Below are 22,046 nucleotides of genomic sequence, written 5' to 3' on the forward strand. Positions count from 1 at the left end.
CTAAGGGCCCGAACTCGGCCACACTCCGAGAGAGGGAATCGATGGACTCAGGCAGCCGTGCCACTGCCGCCATGAGCTCCGTGTGCCGGCGCTCCGAGTCCGCGGACAAGTCTTCGAGGCGTTCCATCTCCTCGGCGAAGAGCATCTCCTGACTGGAGGCCGGACTCTCCCTCTGGGGAGAAGGCCGCCGAGCTTCCACCCCCCTCCCGCCTTTCTGCAGCACGCAGGTCCCAGGAGCTCCCCTCCCCTTCGACACTTCCGCCACGCTGCCCTCCAGGGAAGACGTGTCCCCTACATTGGCCTGGGTGGCCGCGGCTGAGGGTTCCCCTGATGGGCCGCCTTCCTCTTGCTCCTCCTCCTGCTCCTCCTCGGAGGGTCTGTCACTAGCAAGTTGAGGGACCTCCTCTTGACCATCTGAAAGCAGGAAGGCACAAGAGTAGCTTTAGAGTGAGGAGAGGGCGTCAGTGCGGGATGCATGAGTGGTGGCATTCAGCGCATTGGTCAGACAGTGGCAAAGGATGTAGATCTGATGCGCAAGTGGGACGAAAGAGGTGCAAAAGGTGATGTCCTTACCATTGCTTCCCAGAACAGGGTCGGCATCTCCACATGCAACGGGCCCAATCACCCGGTCACCCATGAGGCGCTCCACGCGATGTTGCAGGTCGGTGAGTGGCTGGATATGGGGTCGTCCTCCCCCGGTCGCAGTCCGGCTCTTGCGATTATTCGCCAGCTTGGCCTGCAAGAGAAAGGACGGCCTCTAAGTACAGTGTGTCGCCGTGATCTTGTGTGCACTGCCTCCCATGGTGGAATAGCCTGGCCAGTGTGTCGCCATGATCTGGTGTGCACTGCCTCCCATGGTTGAATAGCCTGGCCAGTGTGTCGCCATGATCTGGTGTGCACTGCCTCCCATGGTGGAATAGCCTGGCCAGTGTGTCGCCATGATCTGGTGTGCACTGCCTCCCATGGTGGAATAGCCTGGCTAGTGTGTCGCCGTGATCTTTTGTGCACTGCCTCCCATGGTGGAATAGCCTGGCCAGTGTGTCGCCATGATCTGGTGTGCACTGCCTCCCATGGTGGAATAGCCTGGCCAGTGTGTCGCCATGATCTGCTGTGCACTGCCTCCCATGGTGGAATAGCCTGGCCAGTGTGTCGCCATGATCTGCTGTGCACTGCCTCCCATGGTGGAATAGCCTGGCCAGTGTGTTCAGTGCAGAATGTGCAATTGATGCTCATGCCTGTGCCATAGCTGCTGGATGAAGGCTGGCCATTAGAGCTTTCAGGTCCCTTTGCCCATAATGTGAGGTGCACATGCAAGGATGAGGAGGTCATTGGAAAGGGTACTCACCCTGACAATGCGTGTGAGGTCATTTAACTTTTTGCGGCATTGGGCACCGGTCCTGGGGACGTCGCTGTTGGCTGACAGCTTGCTGGCGACATGCCTCCAGGCTCTCCTGTAGACGCGGACCGTCGCCTTCTTGCCATTGTCCGGGTACAAAACATGGCGCCTCTTCTCCACAGCAGCAAGCAGCACACTCAGATCACGCTCTGAGAAGCGCTGCGCACGTTCACGGGCCTTCTCCATGTCTTCAGGCGCTATTTGGGTCCAGCAGCAGTGTTCAGGCCTAGCTGGAGGGCTCCACTATCCAGGGCGTGGCAGCAGACACAGTCGACCCTTCCCCCTTAAGAGCTGGCCGGCGCCAGGGTGTCTGCTGTCAGTCACGAGATGGCCGCACCTGCGCTGCGCCCGGCCTCGGCGCTATCGATCACCACCTCCGGCTTAGCGTCCAAAGAGAGGCGTCCAACAGCAGTTTTAGCGCTCGCCCGAACTAGTAGGGCGAAGCTAATGAATATCGGAGAAGTGGCCTAGATTTGGCGGCGGCCGCAAACTTTAGCGGACGCCCCACTTTAGCGCCCCAAAAGTGGCGTCAATGAATTTCTAGGCCTAGGATCCTTGTTGGGTTTTGTTGTCTTAATCCCTGATTCCATCCACCACCACCCCCCCCACCCCCTCTCCTTTCCACTGCTCAATCTGAACCCAACAGTGCGCATCTGTGGTGAACATAAGAAATAGGAGCAGGAGTCGGCCATACAGCCCCTCAAGCCTGCTCCGCCATTCAATAAGATCATGGCTGATCATCGACCTCAACTCCAATTTCCCGCCCGATCGCCATATCCCTTGATTCCCATAGAGTCCAAAAATCTATCGATCTCAGCCTTGAATATACTCAACGACTCAGCATTCACAACCCTCTGTGGTAGAGAATTCCAAAGATTCACCACCCTCTGAGTGAAGAAATTCTTCCTCATCTCAGTCCTAAATGGCCGACTCCTTATCCTAAGACTATGACCCCTGGTTCTAGACTCTCCAGCCGGGGGGAAACAACCTCTCAGCATCTACCCTGTCAATCCTCCTCAGAATCTTGTATGTTTCAATGAGATCACCTCTCATTCTTCTAAACACCAGAGAGTATCGGCCCAATCTACACAATCTCTCCTCATAGGACAGCCCTCTGATCCCAGGAATCAATCTAGTGAACATTCGTTGCACCGCCTCTAAGGCAAGTATAGCCTACGGTGTGTCGTTTGACTGAGCTGAGCTTCATACTCCACAGCTTATCCACCACCAAGACCTCTCTGCGTCCCAGCCCCAAGCTCACCGCTGAAGGTTTTCCTCATTGTCTTCCGAGGTTACATAAAGGTCAACTCATCCAAAAGCTGCAAGACGTTTTCCCGCGCTAAGTCTCGCTCATCCACCCAAGGTTTGGTAAAGAGGTTGTCAGTCAGTGCTGGCCTGGCACAGTTAGTAGCACCTTTGTCTCCCGAGTCAGGCAGTTGTAGGTTTCGAGCCTCAATTCAGACCTTGAGTGCATATTTAGGTTGTATTCATCACAAAGCCACTCTCCCTGATGAAGTGGTGGGCAATCAGAATCAGCTGCTATGGCTTCATATTAGAAACATAGAAACATAGAAAAATAGGAGCAGGAGTCGGCCATTGGGCCCTTCGAGCCTGCTCCGCCATTCAATATGATCATGGCTGATCCTCTATCTCAATACCATATTCCCGCTCTCTCCCCATACCCCTTGATGCCTTTTGTGTCTAGAAATCGATCTATCTCCTTCTTAAATATATTCAGTGACTTGGCCTCCACAGCCTTCTGTGGTGGAGAATTCCACAGGTTCACCCGCAGGATCGTTCACCTGCTCTGCTGTAATTCGAGGATCATACGGGTCGGGTATAATGATCGCAGTGCCCTAAACCCTCAGCTACACAGTGCTGTCGCTCTTCAGATCAAACCCTTGAGCAACTCACTCACGCCTGAATTACAGCCCAAGTGCCATTCAGTCTCTGAGTTGAGCATCCTGCCCAGTGCACACTTTCTCCTCATTTGTTCTCCTCTTCCTTCTGCCCTCTACCCCAACACCCTGCCTCCCCGACCTCCTCCTGACTGCTGTAGCCCAATTTCAAAATTCTCAGCTATGTTTGCATCTCTCTCCATGGCCCCGCTTCACTCTACCTTCATGGCGCGAGGCGTTAAATCTCCCCGCACACCCTCCGCTCCTCAACTTCCGTCCCCTCCACTGTACCACTGATGGTTACTCATTCAGTCCCTGCACCCCTGCCCTCTGGAACTCCCTACCCAGTCCCCTCCTCCTTGCCTCTTCCCACCTAACTTTCAAAAGACCACAGGGCCTTCAATTCCCTTCAGCTCCCCCATCGTAGCCTCTCCAATCCCCATTCCCCCGTTCCCCTTCACCTCTCTCCCTTATCCCCAGTCCTCTGACCGATCATCCCTGTGACCATGGCCCCATGATGGTCATACTAGAGCCTCTCAGCTTGACGGTCAGCCGTGGCTCAGTCAGTGCCGGCTTGCCTCGGAGTCAGAAGGTTGTGGGTTCCAAGTCCCACTCCAGAGACTTGAACACATAATCCAGGCTGACACTTCCCCCAGTGCAGCCTTGAGGGAGCGCCGCACTGTCAGAAATGCCGTCTTTTTGGATGCCATGTTAAACTGAGGCCCTATCGATGTAAAAGATGTAAGAAGTTACACAACACCAGGCTATAGTCCAACAGTTTTATTTGAAATCACAAGCTTTCGGAGCGCTGCTCCTTCGTCAGGTGAAGTGGAGAAATGCATATAGGCACTTCACCTGACGAAGGAGCAGCGCTCCGAAAGCTTGTGATTTCAAATAAAACTTTTGGACTATAACCTGGTGTTGTGTGACTTCTTACATTTGTCCACCCCAGTCCAACACCGGCATCTCCACACGATGTAAAAGATGCCATGGCACTATTCGCAGGGTAGTCATCCTAGTGTTTCTGGGACAACATTTCTCCCTCAACCAGCAGCACCACCGAAATCAGGTCTTTGCTGTTTGTGAGACTCCGCTGTGTGCCAGTGTTTGCCTACAAACCGTCAGTGATCGCACCTCGAGGTTTTGAGTTGAGAAGCACTTTGGGACACCCGAAGGATACGGTGGGACGCTCGATAAATGCAAGTTCTCTCTTCAACGTGACTCTCAGGTAGCGATGACATACAATGGATGAAGTCATTCATTAGTCAGTACGCTCCCTTACTCAACCACGTTGTTTAAACTGGAACAAAGGCAACACAGAGTTAATCCTGCAGTACAGGTGTGGATTTACTGCCCACAAGCCACACCAGGCGTTAGCATGCAGTCACGAAGTTACAACAATTGTATAACATTTTAATCGCGACCTGCCTTTAGGTAATTGGAAACCTGGGAAATTGCTAAAGACCCAGCCCCTCCTTTTTCCTTCTTGAAGAATATAGATTAAAGTCGAATGAGCCAAACTAATCAGTGGGGCTCAATGGTCCTTTCCCTATTGCTTCAGAGTCACCAGCTTTAATGAAACAACCCATTGCGAACATTGCTTTGCTCGATCAATCGTAGCCACTTTGAAGAATTGCCTCTGCTTTTATATGTCCCCTTCCACATCCAAATAGATTTCTCTTGAGGCACAGCCACTGTTGTTTTGTGGGGAGGCGCAGCTGCCATTTTGTACACAGCAAGACCTCAAATGAAATGAATTGGCCAGATCATTTGTATTTTCTGATGAAGAAAGTTGGAGAGAGGAATGTCGGCCAGGACATTGGGAGAACGCGCCGTTCTTTGAATAGTGCCGTGGGATCCTTCACGTCCATCTGAGAGGGTAGCTGGGGGCCTCGGTTTAACGTCTCATCCAATCGACCGCATCTCCGACAGTGCGGTGCTCCCTCAGCACTGCACTGGGTGTGTCAGCCTGGATTGTTGTGCTCAAGTCTCTGGAGTGGGGACTTGAACCCACAACCTTCTGACTCGGAGGAGAGAGAGTGTGAGTGCTGCCCACTGAGCCATTTGACCATGGGGAAATTAAAGGAGAGGGAATGACTGGGAGAGCACTTACTGTTCAAAGCACTTTCCCATTGTCCAAACAACAACACCCTGCATTTATACGGCGCCTTTAACATAGTAAAACGTCCCAAGGCGCTTCACAGGAGCGATTATCAGACAAAATTTGACACCGAGCCCCATGAGGAGATATTAGGACAGGCGACCAAAAGCTTGGTCACAGAGTTAGGTCTTGAGGAGCATCTTAAAGGAGGAGGTAGAGAGGCGGAGAGGTTTAGGGAGGGAATTCCAGAGCTTAGGGCCCAGGCAGCTGAAGGCCCGGCCGCCAGTGGTGGAGCGAAGGGTGTAGGGGGATGCGCAAGATTCCTGGTTGGTGCAGATTCGCAGCTCCCTCCCCGCCCCCCACACCACAATAATGACTGTGTCACTCCCACCCCCCCCACCCCCAATCGCTGCACGAGACCCCTCCCAGCCTGCGACACTCCCCCACCTCACCCCACCCCCTCGGAGTGAGCTGGAGCCCACCGAAGGCTGCGGTAAAGCTCGAGCTGCAAATTGGGAATCTCGCCGTCATTTTCTTTGGCGGTGGGGGGGGTGACTGGGAGCGGCGGAGCCCCTGTGGCGCGGACCGCAGGCTTCGGTGGTGCAGAGCGTGACGCGCGTGTGTCCTCGTCGTGAAGCTAATGCCGGGGCTGACCCTTTCTGTTCCCTCCGCAGGTTACGGGATTATGACAGACGGCTACACCACATACATAAACGCCTCCACTTGTACAGTCAGCTTCCAGCCAGTAAATCCGCCCATTATCTTTGACCTTCCGAACCCGCAAGGCTCCTGAGGAACGCCTCTCGCACCAAGGTGGAGGTTCTATAAACTTGCCATTTTTTTTTCTAACGGAAAGCGTGACTTTAAAAAAAAATAAGAATAATTCTGTTAAATGTTTTCTCTTGTATGACCTGGTTCTTTTTTTTGTTAAAAACGCTGGTACAAATCGTAGAGATTGTGCTGTCAATACGGATTGGTTCTCATAAGATTAATGAAGCTTCGTGACTTTGTAAGAGCTGAACTATGATATTCTGTTTGCATCTGCTGGTTAAACTGTTAAATAATCACAGTCATTAAGTGTCAGCTTTTGATTTCAATTGAGTTCAGATTTCCGGGTGTCGGGGACGGAGGTTTCTGAAGAGGCCCACCGTTAACAAACGGGCCTGTAAGTAAATGGTGGGTGATTGTAACCAAGTGAATTCCGTCCGAAATTCCCCCCCCCCCGCCGCCCCCCCGCTTTTCTACTCTTTTAGCAAAAGTTGCCAATCAATTTAAAATAAGTGGCTCGAGGCCTCTGCTAAGGTAGCGGAGGAAGGAATTTTAGACAGTCCGAATCTCGCTAAGCGTCCCTGTGTTAGAATCATCCGCCATTTCACGCCGGCAGTTTCTCTCGGCCTTCAAGCCTTCCATTTCTCGAGTACCCTGTATTTAAATTCTAAAAGTAAGAAAACCCATAATCTAAAGGCCTTAATGAAGATAAAGCTGTCCATTTATTGTACGTTCGGCCAGACACCTTGATTATTCTCAAACAATATTTACCAGTGGAATAGACCTGCGACCGTTTAATTTACTAAATTGACGGCATTGGGCCCAGTGAGGCAGGGTATCGGCGGCTTAATCACCAGGGCCGCTGGATTCACCACCTGCTGGGTTCTTGATCCCCGATGAGCTCTTCTGTTGGGGGTTCTGAGCTGAGGCAAGACGGTTCCCAGTGGGAAGGAGGTGGGAGAAATCAGAGGGAGGGTCATGTTCCATTGGCCCTGGATGCCAGCTTGAAATGTTTATAGTTAGGAACTGTACGTGAATGGGGGGGTGGCGGGAGGGAAGGTCCTCAAGAGACAGTTAAATTACCTTAGAGAATGTGAAAAGTATTATATTAATATATACAGGAAATGACCATTAGCCCAATAAACCTGCTCCATCCAGACAATGGTCCAACCTTGTTCACCATCCATGCTGCCTACTGAAAGAGGCAAATACACAGAGAACGATTTGATTGGCCAGGCAATACGTGAATCTCTTCCAATTCTTACAGGGACCAGGTGTCAAACTATCACTCTTTTGCTTTTTTTTTTAGGAACAACCATTTGATACGGTCCACACCAAATAAGGCTCAGCCGCATCATCCGAACATGGGTGCGCTGCCCCTTTAAGAAGGTTACTTCACCTTCCGATGCAGTGTCAATTACTTCTCTGTTCTTTTTTCTCCCCCATCGTCTGTTTCAGTCCCAACGGCGCAGGGCCCGTTTTCAGCAGGCGCTCTCCCAGCGTGGAGCCTCACCTAGCCGGGAGGTCCCAGGCACGATCCCCCGGTTGCAAGTCCAGAAAATCGCCACTCGGCTTTGAACCAACACGAGTTTGGTGAAAGAAGATGCTTTTTTTTAAAAATAAAAAAAAATCTGGCGAGTTATTTTCTTGCAAACTCCTCGAATGTCACCGTCCAGCGCAAGGTTACATTCCTCTGCCCTTGCTCCTGGGGGCTACGTTGCGCCCAGGAGTTCTGACGTTGAAGATCCCACGGCACTGTTCACAGAAGAGCCAGGAAGTTCTGCTGGTGTCTTGGCTACCATTCCCCGCAATAAGCAACATTTACACAGTGTTTACAGCACAGAAACAGGCCATTCGGCCCAACAGGTCTGACGTACGAAAACTACTAGGCACTTGGTCTAAGCATTAAACAAAGCTTTAATCAACTGTTTTACAACATGGAGGTCTAGTTGTGTCCTTCACTAGTTCCTGTTAAGAAGGTCCTGCACAAGCTGGGCCCGTGCCCGAGTATTTATACTCTCCCTGGACAGCGCCATCCATAGGCCGCTCAGTATTATTTCATAGGTCTTTCTTTCATGAATGACTGATTCATGTCAGGGTCCATGCCTGTGTTCGTGCTCCACATGAGCCTCCTCCTGCCCTTCCTCATATAACGCCATCAACATTTCCTTCTATTCCTGTCTCCCTCATGTGTTTATCTGGCCTCCCCTTAAATGCATCTATGCTATCCCTGTGGTAGTGAGTTCCACATTCTCACCACTCTCTGGGTAAAGGAGTTTCTTCCGAATTCCCTATTGGATTTCTTGGTGACTATCTTATATTGATGGCCTCTAGTTATGCTCTTCCTCACAAGTGGAAACATTCTCTCTGTATCCACTCTATCAAAACCTTTCATAATTTTAAAGACCTCTATTAGGTCACCCCTCAGCCTTCTCTTTTCAAGAGAAAAGAGACCCAGCCTGTTTATCCTTTCCTGACAGGTATAACTATCATTCCAGCAGGATTTAACCATGTGCTGCTCAAACACGCACACCCACTCTGTCCAACCCATGGATTCTGGCATGCCAACCTTCCAAATATTGGAAATCACTTTAGTTGGACGAGTATTAATGAGGAGAGTTAATGAACTAACGGTAGGCCAATATTATTGACTTGCCATGACATCACCCAACATTGATTCCTCCTCGAGGTGATTGCCGAGTTCTGTGCTTCATGTTCCGTCTTGTTTAATCAAATTCAGAGGTCAGATGCAGGTTCTATTCTATGGTTCTAAGGAGGACCCTGTTTGTACATTGATGGATCCAAGGGCACATGAAGACTGAGGCAATTCCTTGTCTTGTGTGGAGCTCAACTTCTGGCGCAAAACCCAGCACCAAACAGAGATGATTTACATTACCAGTTGCCAAGGAACCAACTACCTGAAAGTATTGATTGGACACCAGAACGACAGCCATTACTTGGGTACGGTTGAACCAAGATACCGTGAGGCGCGCTTGGAGAGCTAAGCTCTGTTGGACACACCCGGGAGCCAACGATGAGATGCCAGTGTTACCATGGACATTTATAACCCAAGTCTGCAAGTCCTGCTTCCTCTTACCTGGACAATAGCAGCTTGCATTCCTATAGCGGTTTCGATGTAGGAAACGCCCCCAGGGTCTTCACAAGAGGAGAAACGAATACCGTCAGTAGGAGGGGAGATAGAGAAGATTCGAAGATTGAGGAGGCTTTAAAAGGTGGGGAGAGGAGTAGCGAGGGGTTTAGGGAGAAAGGTCTTGGTTGTAGACCTTACCTTACATTCTGACCTGCCGATCAGCCTACCTACAATCACAGAACATTATCATCTGCCCAGGTTTATGCCCATCAGAAGACAAACGCAGGTTCTGCCCTGTGACACGAGGTAGGAAAATATTGGAGGAAGAACAGTGACGTATCTACATTGGGTAGTGTTTTCTAAGTTAGGCTCCACACAGTGAAGCCCCCCTCGCTCTCCTCCTCTGCTATTCCAGGAAGCAAGGACGTGGAACCCTGCAACCCCGCCCCCTCCCAGTTAAGAAAGTATTTAAAGCCTCTTTTTACTAATGGAAGTTTTATTAACCTCTCATATTTTCTCAGTTATGTTCCTCTGACCTGCATTCTTTGAGCAAAAAAAAAAGTGAGCTTGGACAATCCCAGTGTGGGGCTGGTTAGGCCCCATCAACATAGCAATAATCTGGGAATAAATAGCGCCCTGGTACTTTCTCCTGTCAGACAGTGTGATCTAATCCATTCATTTGAAAGGTAACCAGTAACTTACTGTGGAAGATTCTGCCGAGGGCGGGATTGTTCCTGGCTCTGTTCTCAAATGGGATGCTCTGATTCCAACAAAGAACAGGCATTTCTCAGTGCAATACCTATAGTTATCCTGCGTCATTTATAAGCTGCTGTGTAGACCCTGAGGAAGATTGGGTTCGGCTCAGTTCAGATCAACGGAACTCAACAATATCTTCCATTAGGGGGCACGAATCCTATGCGTTCTCGAGCAAGCTGCTCTTTCAAAGACCCAGCATGGGCACGATGGGCCAAAATGGCCTCCTTCTGTGCGGTAACTTTTCCACGATTCTATGAAATCTAGGCTTTCAACGTTTTGAATGGCACTTTCAATTTGATTGATTCTTGGGATGTGGGCATCGCTGGCAAGGCCGGCATTTATTGTCCGCCCCCTAGATACCACAGAGTGGCTTGCTGTGGCCACTTCGGAAGGCAGTTAAGGGTCAACCACGTTGGTGTGGGACTGGAGTCACATATAGGCCCAGATCATTACATATTACATAGGATTACATTACATAGGATATACGGCCCAACCAGTCCATGCCGGCGTTTATACTCCACTCGAGCCTCCTCCCGTCTTTCCTCATCTAAATCTATCAGACTTATAAAATTCTAACAGGACTAGACAGACTAGATGCAGGAAGGATGTTCCCGATGGCGGGGGAGTCCAGAACCAGGGGTCACAGTCTAAGGATAAGGGGTAAGCCATTTAGGACAGAGATGAGGAGGAATTTCTTCACCCAGAGAGTGGTGAACCTGTGGAATTCTCTACCACAGAAGGCAGTAGAGGCCAATTCATTAAATATATTCAAGAAGGAGTTAGATATATTTCTTAAGGCTAAAGGGATCAAGGGATATGGGTACTGAATTTGGATGATCAGCCATGATCTCATTAAATGGCAGAACAGGCTCGAGGGGCCGAATGGCCTACTCCTGCTCCTATCTTCTCTGTTTCTATGTAACCCTCTATTCCCTCCTCCCTCATATGCCTGTCCCGCCTCCCCTTAAATGCATCCATACTATTTGCTTCAACCACTTCCTGTGGTAGCGAGTTCCACATTCTCACCACTCTCTGGGTAAAGAAGTTTCTCCTGAATTCCCTATTGGATTTCACAGAATCACAGAAACCCCACAGTGCAGATAGAGGCCATTTCGGCCCTGCACCGATACATATCCCACCCGATCCCCGTAACCCCTACACCAACACATATCCCACCCCTATCCCCACGTATTTAATCCCCCTAACACTAAGGGTCAATTTTATCATAGCCCATCAACCTAACCCGCACATCTTTGGACTGTGGGAGGAAACCGGAGCACCTGGAGGAAACCCACGCAAACACGGGGAGAATGTGCAAACTCCACACAGACAGTTGCCCGAGGCCGGATTCGAACCCGGGTCCCTGGCGCTGTGAGGCAACAGTGCTAACCACTATGCCACCGTGCTGCCCTTTCAAGGAAAGCACGGTGACTATCTTATATTGATGGCCTCTAGTTATGCTCTTCCCCACAAGTGAACCAGTTGGCTTTTTTAACAACAATCTGACAGCTTTCATGGTCACTTTCACTAATCTAGGTTTTCTGTAGCCATTCTGATTAGAGTAGTTAGTCCTAAAGAAAAAATTACGTCTCCCAGACAAATGAAATAGAAGGAGCTGGAGTTCGAAGGGTCACCCGTCGCCACAGTTTGCCGGATCCAATTCTTCGAAGAAATCCAGCTTGTCCCAAACAACAACAACCACTTGCATTTACATAGCGCCTTTAACGTACTAAAATGTCCCAAGGCGCTTCATAGCAGCGTTAATCAAACAAAATTTCACACCAAGCCACGTAAGGTGATATTAGAACAGGTGGTCAAAGAGGTCGGTTTTAAGGAACGTCTTAAAGGAGGAAAGAGAGGCGGAGAGGTTTAGGGAGGGAATTCCAGAGCTCGGGGCCCAGGCAGCTGAAGGCACGGCCGCCAGTGGTGGAGAGATTGAAATCGGGGGATGCACAAGAGGCCAGAATTGGAGGAGCGCAGAGATCTCGGGGGGTGGGGGGGTGGTTGTGGGGCTGGAGGAGATTACAGAGATAGGGAGGGGGGCGAGGCCATGGAGGGATTTGAAATCAAGGATGGGAATTTTAAAATCGAGGCGCTGCTTAACCGGCGTGATGGTACCCAAATAAAACACCCCGCAGTCCTTCACCCGTTTGCTAAACCCGACAATAAATGCACACCTTCGCTTTCATTATCGCTTATTTATTCTTGTAACTGCTGGTCTTTTTATTATTGTTTTTGCACTGTGTATAAAAGCAAGCTCGCTCGCGCGCACAAAATAAAGTTACTTGCCCGATCGATATGTTGTTTGACGTTGAGCATTATAAATGCTGAAGGGCTTCTTTTCCTTTTCTCTGATTTTCCTCTCTCTGTTGAACGGAAATTAGCGAATAGAGTTCTTTTGTTTCCATAAGATTATTGTGATATTATATATTTAGCAGCCTTTATATCTAAATAAAACTGCAAGATTTTTACCTAGACGTCTCTGGTCATCATTCTCCGCTGCCTTTCAACCCAGCTTACAGCTCGACGCCTGTGGCCCCGGCTGATTTTCGCTCGTCTGTTTAATGGTTTGTTGCTGACACCTTCATTACAGATAATCGCACATTTTTTTCGTGATCGACTATCTTCTCGGCACCGAATTTTAACTCCCCTCCCCTACCCACCCCCCAGCCTGGTGGAGAGTCCAGAACTAGGGGGGGGTCGTAGTCTCGGGATAAGGGGCCGGCCTTTTAGGACTGAGATGAGGAGGAATTTCTTCACTCAGAGGGTGGTGAATCTTTGGAATTCTCTACCCGGAGGGCTGTGGAGGCTCAGTCGTTGAGTATATTCAAGGCGGAGATCGGTAGATTTTTGGACATTAAGGATATCGAAGGATAGCAAAATTCTGCGGATGCTGGAAATCCGAAATAACAACAGAAAATGCTGGAAAAACTCAGCAGGCCAGGCAACATCCGTGGAGAGAAAATAGAGTCAACGTTTCAGGTCAAAACCCTTCGTCAAGACTGAAAAAGCACAGGAAATGAAACAGATTAAAAGGCCAGTTCGGGGGCTGGGAAATGGGGATGAGAGAACAAAAGAGAAGTGAAGAGACATTAAGAGGTATTCAAAACCAGACGAGATGGTGATAGGTCTAGTGTAATCTAGAGCCGTCTTTTGTCTCCACTAGTCCTATCACCATCTCGTCTGGTTTTGAATACCTCTTAATGTCTCTTCACTTCTCTTTTGTTCTTTCATCCCCATTTCCCAGCCCCCAAACTGGCCTTTTCATCTGTTTCATTTCCTGTGTTTTTTCAGTCCTGACGAAGGGTTTCGACCTGAAGCATTGACTCTGTTTCTCTCTCCACGGATGTTGCCCTGGCCTGCTGAGTTTTTCCAGCATTTTCTGTTGTTATCAAGGATATCGAAGGATCTGGGGATCGGGCGGGAAAGTGGAGTTGAGGTCGAAGATCAGCCATGATCTTATTGAATGGCGGAGCAGGCTCGAGGGGCGGAATGGCCAACTCCTCCTAATTCTTCAGTTCTTAAATCAAGAGGTGGGGGGGAGGGGGGGTGGCTGGCCGTTAAAATGGTGCTCCTTTACCGCCCCTCCCTCACCTCCCCCACCACACTGACCACCTGCGATTTTACAGCAAGCGGGGTTCTCTTTCAATGGGCGGTTCAGGCTCTGATGATGTGATCTGGGCCCGAGCTGCTATTTTAACCCAAGGCCTGAGCAGGAAGGCACTGGTGGCTGCTCCCCCACCAGCCCAATCCCACCAGGATCTGGATCGAGGGCCGCTAAGGTAAATTTTGCTTATTTCTTTTTAAAGGTTTCACTGTGGGCCAGCATGTTCCTCCAGGCCCCACAAGGAAAAAATGCACCTCCCTTGACACGGGCGTCCCCCTCCCCCACTCGTGGCCCCTGCCGCCCGAAATCCCGCTCCGCAGCCCGGCAGTCATTCCTGCTGGAACCCAGATCTTAAACTGAGGCCCGGGAGTTCAAATCTCTCCGTTCCTCAGCATGCAACCTTGTTACTCCTCGCACAGAGCGATCCCGCACCGAGTTAAAATCGGGGTCCTAGGCTAACTTCTTCTGCACTTTCTGACATTCATCTGTTCAGCGCTTCATTTTATATCTCGCAGTTTTTCGTGTTCTGACCTTTTGCGATTGGTGAGACCATTTTATTTGTGTCTCGCAGCCTCTTGCGAACTGAGGCTGGGTATTCCGCGGCGAGTGTCTCACCTCCTGACTCCCCAAAGCCTTTCCACCATCTACAAGGCACAAGTCAGGAGTGTGATGGAATACTCTCCACTTGCCTGGATGAGTGCAGCTCCAACAACACTCAAGAAGCTCGACACCATCCAGGACAAAGCAGCCCACTTGATTGGCACCCCATCCACCACCTTAAACATTCACTCCCTCCACCACCGGTGCACTGTGGCTGCAGTGTGTACCATCTACAAGATGCACTGCAGCAACTCGCCAAGGCTTCTTCGGCAGCACCTCCCAAACCCGTGACCTCTTACACCTAGAAGGACAAGGGCAGCAGGCACATGGGAACACCACCACCCCCACGTTCCCCTCCAAGTCACACACCATCCTGACTTGGAAGTATATCGGCCGATCCTTCATCGTCGCTGGGTCAAAATCCTGGAACTCCCTCCCTAACAGCACTGTGGGAGCACCTTCACCACACGGACTGCAGCGGTTCAAGAAGGCAGCTCAGCACCACCTTCTCAAGGGCAATTAGGGATGGGCAATAAATGCTGGCCTTGCCAGTGACGCCCAGATCCTGTGAATGAATAAAAATAAAGTAGTTGTGCAAACTCATTTCATTTTGGACTTTCAACGGTGGTCATGCAAGGTCTTTGGTGCTTCTGGTATTACTTGCTAATCCACCGGATTCTGAACATATTCTTAAGGAACTGTCCTGTATTTCTGTCATGTATGCCTGTTTAGTTGCTCTCGTATTACACGTTGAAAGCATTTATTTTTAAAATGTAAATACTTTTAGCTGTGATCAGCATCAGTTGAGTTAGTGAAGTTCGAAGCACAGTTGTTAATAAATACGTTGGTTTCTGGGAGGACGCTGTACATTATAGTTTGTGAAACACGGTTGGTTTTCAAGTAAAATGGAACATGTTTCATTAAAAGGTTATGGATAATGGCCTAGAAATTCAGGACCGCCCATTTCTGGACGCGCTGGGGGTGGGGGGGAGGGCGATACCTGCGCCAGAATGGACAGGTCCGAGGAGCCCTCGACATTGGGCCTCGGACTTCATTAACATCAAGCTGGTGAGGCGGGAGCAGCCCATCCGCGAGGACTGAACCAAGATCGGGCTGGAGGGCCCTCAGATCAGTGAAGGCTGGCGGGGGGGGGGGGGGGGATGGGTGGATCGGGCCCCATTGGGGGGTGAGAGGTCAAGTCTCGAGAGGGGCGGGCTGAGAGATTGGATCTCGGGGAGGGGGGTGAGAGGTCGGGGTATGGGGGGGTGAGAGGTGGGCCTCGGGGGGGGGTGTGAGGTCGAGTCGAGAGGTGTGTGAGAGGTTGGAGGGGTGAAAGGTCGGATCTCGGGAGTGGCGGGTTGAGAGTTTGGATCTCGGGGGAGGGGGTGAGAGGTCGGGGTGTTGGGTGAAAGGTCGGGACTCGGAACGATCGGTACCTGGAGGGAGGGGTCCTGCCGCAAACTCGTCTACCTCATCCAATATGGCAGGGAGCGCACTACCGACGGGAAAGGTGCAGGCACTTCCCACCCGCCATATTGGCGTCTTAGTGCCCAAGAACTGCGATTGAATTTCTAGCCCAGTGCGTTTGTTTTGAGACCAAAGGCCAATGATCACTCAGTTGATTACGGCAGGGCCTTTCCACATTGTGCTTGGCATCTCAAAGTGCAGGAGCGAAGCAGCTACTTCAGCCAGAGCCAAGCATTGTCGCGCTCAATTTTAGTGTCCGGTGCGCTCTGATCACAGGGGCGGTACTGGACCGTGAAACGAGGTAGCGAGGCGTTCTGCCGGCGAATCTCTGGGAAGACCTTCAATTCGGGAGGCCCTTTGAAAGCCACACAATCCTCAAAAGACCCGCCCTTGACCCCTCTGCCCTTTACAAACTGCCGCGCCAACCCCAACCTCCTTCTTTTCTCCAAAGTCCTTGAACGTGTTGTCGCCTCCCAAATCCGTGCCGAACTTTCCCATGTTTGAACCTCTGATCGGGTTTCCACCCCTGCCACAGCACTGAAACGGCCCTTTGTCAAAGTCCCGAATGGCATTCTGTGTGACTGTGACTGTGACAGTGGTAAGCTATCCCTCCTCATCCTGCTGGACCTGCCTGCAGCCTTTGGCGCGGTTGACCACACCATCCTCCTCCAACCCCTCTCCTCCATCGTCCAGCTGGGTGAGACTGCCCTCACCTGGTTCCATTCCTATCTATCCAGTCGTAGCCAGAGAATCAGCTAGATTCAGAAAGTTACAGCACGGAAGGAGGCCATTTTGGCCCATCACGTCCGCGCCGGCCAACAGAGAGCTATCCAGCCTAATCCCACTTCCCAGCTCTTAGTCCATAGCCCTGCAGGTTACGGCATCCCAAGTGCATATCCAAGTACTTTTTAAATGTGGTTAGGGTTCCTGCCTCTATCACCCTTTTAGGCAGTGAGTTCCAGACCCCCACTGTTAAGTCCGTGAATGATTGAGACACGGACCAGCAGGAGTGAAAACAAACAAGTCTTTACTGGTGGAAGTCAATAGCGAAACTAACAAACAGAGGCTCTCTAGCGCCTTTTATACAGGGGTGGTCACTGCCGGTACTGCAGTCTGAGACCAGTTATTCTCTTGATGGTACATACACAACAATTCCTCCCCTTTTAGATAAACAGTACGTAACATTCATTGAACAACTAAATGATAACTAATTACAATCACAATTACGGTTGCTAGATACATTGGTTAAGTTTAAGCAATTATAAGTTCAGTCTTTGAGGAGGCTTCCTGATTCTGTCTGGATAACGCCTCTTTGGGGTATCAGGTTCTTCTGGCAATGTTGAGTCGAGATCAATGTAGTTGTTTGGTTCATCTGCTTCCAATATCACCGATTCTGCGGTAGCTGCAATTGGTACGTCGATTTCATTGCCAGGCGTATCAGATCGTGGTGTGGAGTTGACGTTTTCCAGTGACTCTAGAATCTGGTCAGCATGGCGTCTTACAATGCTCTCTCCAACGTCCACGGTATACATGAGAGGTCCTTGCCGTGTACAAATCGTTCCTGGCTGCCATTTCTCAGTGCGGTAGTCCCGGGCCAAAACTGGTTGACCTATCTTAAAACTCCTGGTCGGCCTTTCATTCATATTCTGAAACTGCCTGTTCTCCACATCTCTTCGGACGTTTGGCTTAACCAAATCCAAGCGGCATCGTAGTCTTCGATTGAAGAACATCATGGCTGGGGTTTGGTTGGTAACCGCTTGAATGTTTGGACAAACCTCTCGGCCAATCCATTCGTGGCTGGATGATATGGGGCAGATGTGTAATGCTTAACGCCATTGTTCTTTAAGAACCTCCGGAACTCTTCAGACACAAACTGTGGTCCACTGTCAGAGCAAATCTGTTCAGGCAGCCCATTCCTGGCGAATATGGTTCGCAAAACTGTGATAGTTTTTTCCGTGGTGGTTGAGGACATTTTTATTACCTCTGGCCACTTTGAATGTGCATCCACCACAATTAAAAACATCGAGTCCATGAAGGGACCAGCAAAATCAATGTGCACCCTTTGTCATGGAGATGAGGGCCACTCCCATGGATGCAGAGGAGCTTGTGGTGGGGCGTTTTGGACCTTCTGGCATCCTGCACAGCTCTTGGTCATCTCTTCGATTTCTCTATCGATTCCCGGCCACCACACAAACGCTCTGGCTAAGTTCTTCATTTTTACCCCATCCAGATGACCCTCATGAAGCTCATTGAGCACTCTATCCGTCAACTTAGGTGGAATTACCACTCTGGATCCACACATCAAGGTTCCTCTGCACACTGACAGCTGTTCTCTTCTCGGCGAGAATGCTGGCAGCAGTGGTTCGCCATGTGCTGGCCATCCCTTCACCGTCAAATCATAGACCCGTGATAGTGTCGGGTCATTCCGTGTTTCCTTTTCTATGTTTGCATTCGTCACAGGGAGACATTCGACTATGGTCGAGTGGAATAACTCCACTGGATCCACTGCAAGTTCTTCTTCTTCCACCGTCGGCAACGGTAGGCGTGACAATCCATCAGCATTTCCATGCTGTTTGGTTCCTTTGTACTCGATGTCATATTGGTGTGCCCCTAGGAAAAAGGACCATCTCTGCAGCCGTTGTGCCGTCATTATCGGTACGCCCTTCTGAGGGTTGAAAATGGAGACAAGAGGTTGATGATCGGTTAGTAGAGTAAATTTTTGACCGTGCAGATAGTGATTGAACTTCTTCACCCCCCACACTAGGCTGAGGGCCTCTCTGTCAATCTGGGCGTAGTTACGCTCGGCAGAAGTTAACGAGCGTGACGCAAAAGTTACCGGCCTCTCTAAACCATCAAGGAATTTATGTGACAGTACCGCCCCAATGCCGTAGGGAGACGCATCACACGCCAGCCTGATTGGCAGTGCTGGGTTGTAGTGAGCCAATACTTCCTTTGAAGTGATTAAGTCCTTACTCTTCTCAAAAGCACGCTTACAATCATCGTACCATTTCCATGCTACCCCCGTTCGTAGCAGGGCGTTCAGTGGGTGCAGAATTGTTGACAAATTCGGCAAAAACTTATGATAGTAATTCACCAATCCGAGGAATGACCTCAGTTGCGACACATTTTCAGGCGCTGGGGCCTTAACAACCACTTCAATTTTGTCAGGGGACTTATGTAACCCCTCTTCATCAATCACGTGGTCACAATACGATATCTGTTCCTTAAAAAATTCGCACTTGGGGTGGTTGGCTCGCAGCCCATGTTCCCGTAGTCTAGTGAGCACCTGTTCTAGGTTGTTGAGGTGTTCACTGTCATCTTCACCTGTTACAAGGATGTCGTCCAAGTAACACTGAGTCCCCGGAATCCCTTGCAGGACTTGTTCCATCGCTCTTTGCCATATCGCCGGAGCCGATGCTACTCCGAATACCAATCGATGATACTGGTAAAGACCTTTGTGAGTGTTTATCGTGAGATACTTCCTAGAGGACTCTTCAACCTCCATCTGCAAATATGCTTGTGCTAGGTCAATTTTTGTAAAACGCTTCCCTCCAGACAGTGAGGCGAAGATGTCTTCTATCCTTGGAAGAGGATATTGTACTGTGTGAAGGACAGGGTTCACCGTCACCTTGAAATCCCCACAGATGCGAATCTTCCTTGGCTCTCCGGACTTATTGCTTAACGTTTTCTTCATGACAGGAATGATGGGTGTCGCCCACTCGCTCCAGTCGACCTTAGACAACACGCCCGCCTTCTCCAGATTCTCCAGCTCTGCCTCGATGGCTGGGCGAATTGCATATGGTACCGGTCTTGCTTTGAAAAACTTGGGAACTGCATTCTCTTCTATTTTTATCGAGGCGGTTACGCCTTTAAGCGTGCCCAGTTCTTGTTGAAATACCTCTTTGGCGTTAGCTAAGATTGTTGACAATCGTCCAGAAGTGACGTCTTCATCTTTTTTACCGTCCACCGTCATTGCATGAATGGAATGCCAATCTAAGTTTATGTTCCTGATCCATTCCCGTCCCAATAACGGTGGTCCACCATTTGGCAGTATGTAGAGATACAATTTCCGAACTTTCTTGCCATTGTATTCGACAGGCACCCTTATTTTTCCTCTGGGGTATACTTTTTGCCCCGTATACGTCGTCAAGACGATGGATGTCTCTCTCAAGGGTATGTGTGAAAATAGCCACTCGTAGTCTCGTCAATTCATGACGGTTAGCGCTGATCCTGTATCCAATTCCATTTTAACTTGGGACCCTGCTATCGTGAGGGTGACCCAAATGGTTCGGTGATCCTCTTTTGTGATTACATTGTGAAGTTTGAGACAGCTTATTCTCCTGTTTCCGGATTCACTATCGCTCATCTGATCTTCGGAACTACTGTCCGTCATCTTTTGTACTTTCTTGTACGGTTCCTTAGTAGCCTTTTTGTTGTCGCTGGTCTTCTTCCCAGACCAGTAAACTCGTGCAATGTGTCCAATCTTCCCGCATTGTCTGCATATTTTGTCTTTGGACCAGCAGTCCTTCTGGCCATGGTTAGTTCTGCTGCAGCGATAACATTTTGCAAATCCCCGTGTCATTTCGTGGGTGCCGTATTCCTGTGGTTTTTGTTGAATTTCTGCAGCTCCCCTGGCTGCTGCTTCATACGATACTGCCACACTGAAAGCCTTATCTAGCGTCAGCTCTTTTTCTGAGAGTAACTTCTTCTGTGTTCCTTCACTCAGGAGTCCACAGACAAATTTGTCCCGTAGGGTATCTGCCAGTCCTGCTCTGAACTGGCAGTGCTTTGATAGCTTGCGTAGTTCCGTAAGATACTCAGCATTGCTCTCATCTTTGTGCTGAGTTCTCCTGTGGAATTTAAATCTTTCTGCTATCAACAGCGGTGCAGGGTTTAAGTGTTCCTGTAGAACAGCAACAATTTCGTTAAAACTCTTCGCCTTCGGTTTGGCTGGAGTAATCAGGTCCCGCAATAGGCCGTACGTTCTAGCGCCCATTAAGTTTAGCAATATCGATGCCTTTTTCCCCTCCGCTATTTCGTTTGCCTCGAAATATACCTCGACTCTTTCCACATACGTGGTCCAGTCCTCTAATGTATTATCAAAAGCAGTGGTACAGCCAGCCTTCGGCATCTTGCAAATCTAAAATGGCGCCTCCCGCGTTTTGCCTTCTTCCCCGATTTAACAAAATGGCGCCTCCCGCGCTTTGCCTTCTTCCCCGCTGTTGTTAGCGCTGCTTTCCACGGTTTCTTGCGCGTTAAATATTGATTCTTTTTCTTTTATTATTTTCCCGTCGTGGAGCGGACCCTCTGGGACACTTCCCTCCCTCTCCTTAGGTCCGAACGCTGCCCGGCTTCGAAGCACCGGCCGCGCCCTGTGTGCTCCACTCTCTCTCTCTCTCTTTGCTTCCCGACTCGCTGCCCGGCCCCGTTGAAAAGCCACCCGATCGAGCTTCAGCCCGCCGCAGCCCAGGAAGGATCAGAGCACTACCTGCCACCAGCCCGATTAGCTGGGAAACCACAGACCGAGGAACGCAGCCTGACTCTGAACAGTCTCTCCTGCAAGTTTTCAAACCGATGATTGACGGTCGACGCCCGTTTCCCGAGTTTCTTTGGACTCTTTTTTTTTCTTCTGGCTCCGACCGTCAACAACGTCGTCTGAGGTGCTGCCGAGTTGCAGGTAAGTTCGTTTCTTATTCGTCGCCAGTGTTAAGTCCGTGAATGATTGAGACACGGACCAGCAGGAGTGAAAACAAACAAGTCTTTACTGGTGGAAGTCAATAGCGAAACTAACAAACAGAGGCTCTCTAGCGCCTTTTATACAGGGGTGGTCACTGCCGGTACTGCAGTCTGAGACCAGTTATTCTCTTAAAGGTACATTCACAACACCCACAACCCGCTGGGTGAAGACATTTCCCCTCAAATCCCCTCTAAACCTTCCACCAATTACTTTAAATCTGTGCCCCCTGGTTGTTGACCCCTCTGCTAAGGGAAATAGGTCCTTTCTATCCACTTTATCTATGCCCCTCATAATTTTATACACCACAATAAGGTCACCCCTCAGCCTCCTCTGTTCCAAGGAAAACAGACCCAGCCTATCCAGTCTTTCCTCATAGCTAAGATTCTCTACTTCCAGCAACATCCTTGTAAATCTCCTCTGTACCCTCTCTAGTGCAATCGCATCTTTCCTGTAATGTGGTGACCAGAACTGCACGCAGTACTCTGGCTGAGGCCTAACTAGTGTTTTATACAGTTGAAGCATAACCCCCCTGCTCTTGTATTCTATGCCACGGCTAATAAAGGCAAGCATTCCATATGCCTTCTTAACCACCTTATCTACTTGGCCTGCTACCTTCAGGGATCTG

At 49.9% G+C, this 22,046-nt stretch overlaps 1 protein-coding gene across 4 annotated transcripts in view; it reads left to right on the forward strand.

The window, feature by feature from the left end:
* LOC147107160 (metallophosphoesterase MPPED2) overlaps positions 1-12,487 on the forward strand; it is a 311,144-nt gene extending 298,657 nt beyond the window's left edge. For 3 of the 4 annotated variants that reach the window (XM_086008299.1, XM_086008300.1, XM_086008301.1), the window contains exon 7: positions 6,070-12,487. In XM_086008299.1, coding sequence (XP_085864425.1) covers positions 6,070-6,188 — 119 coding nt within the window. In that variant the 3' untranslated portion in view covers positions 6,189-12,487. The remainder of the gene's footprint in view (positions 1-6,069) is intronic. The other variant, XM_086008302.1, reaches the window with a different exon arrangement.
* The last annotated feature ends 9,559 nt before the right edge of the window (positions 12,488-22,046 follow it).

Source organism: Somniosus microcephalus, chromosome 15, assembly GCF_052327205.1.
Source record: "Somniosus microcephalus isolate GS21.2 chromosome 15, FLI_Smic_1.0, whole genome shotgun sequence".
NCBI lineage: Eukaryota > Metazoa > Chordata > Chondrichthyes > Squaliformes > Somniosidae > Somniosus > Somniosus microcephalus.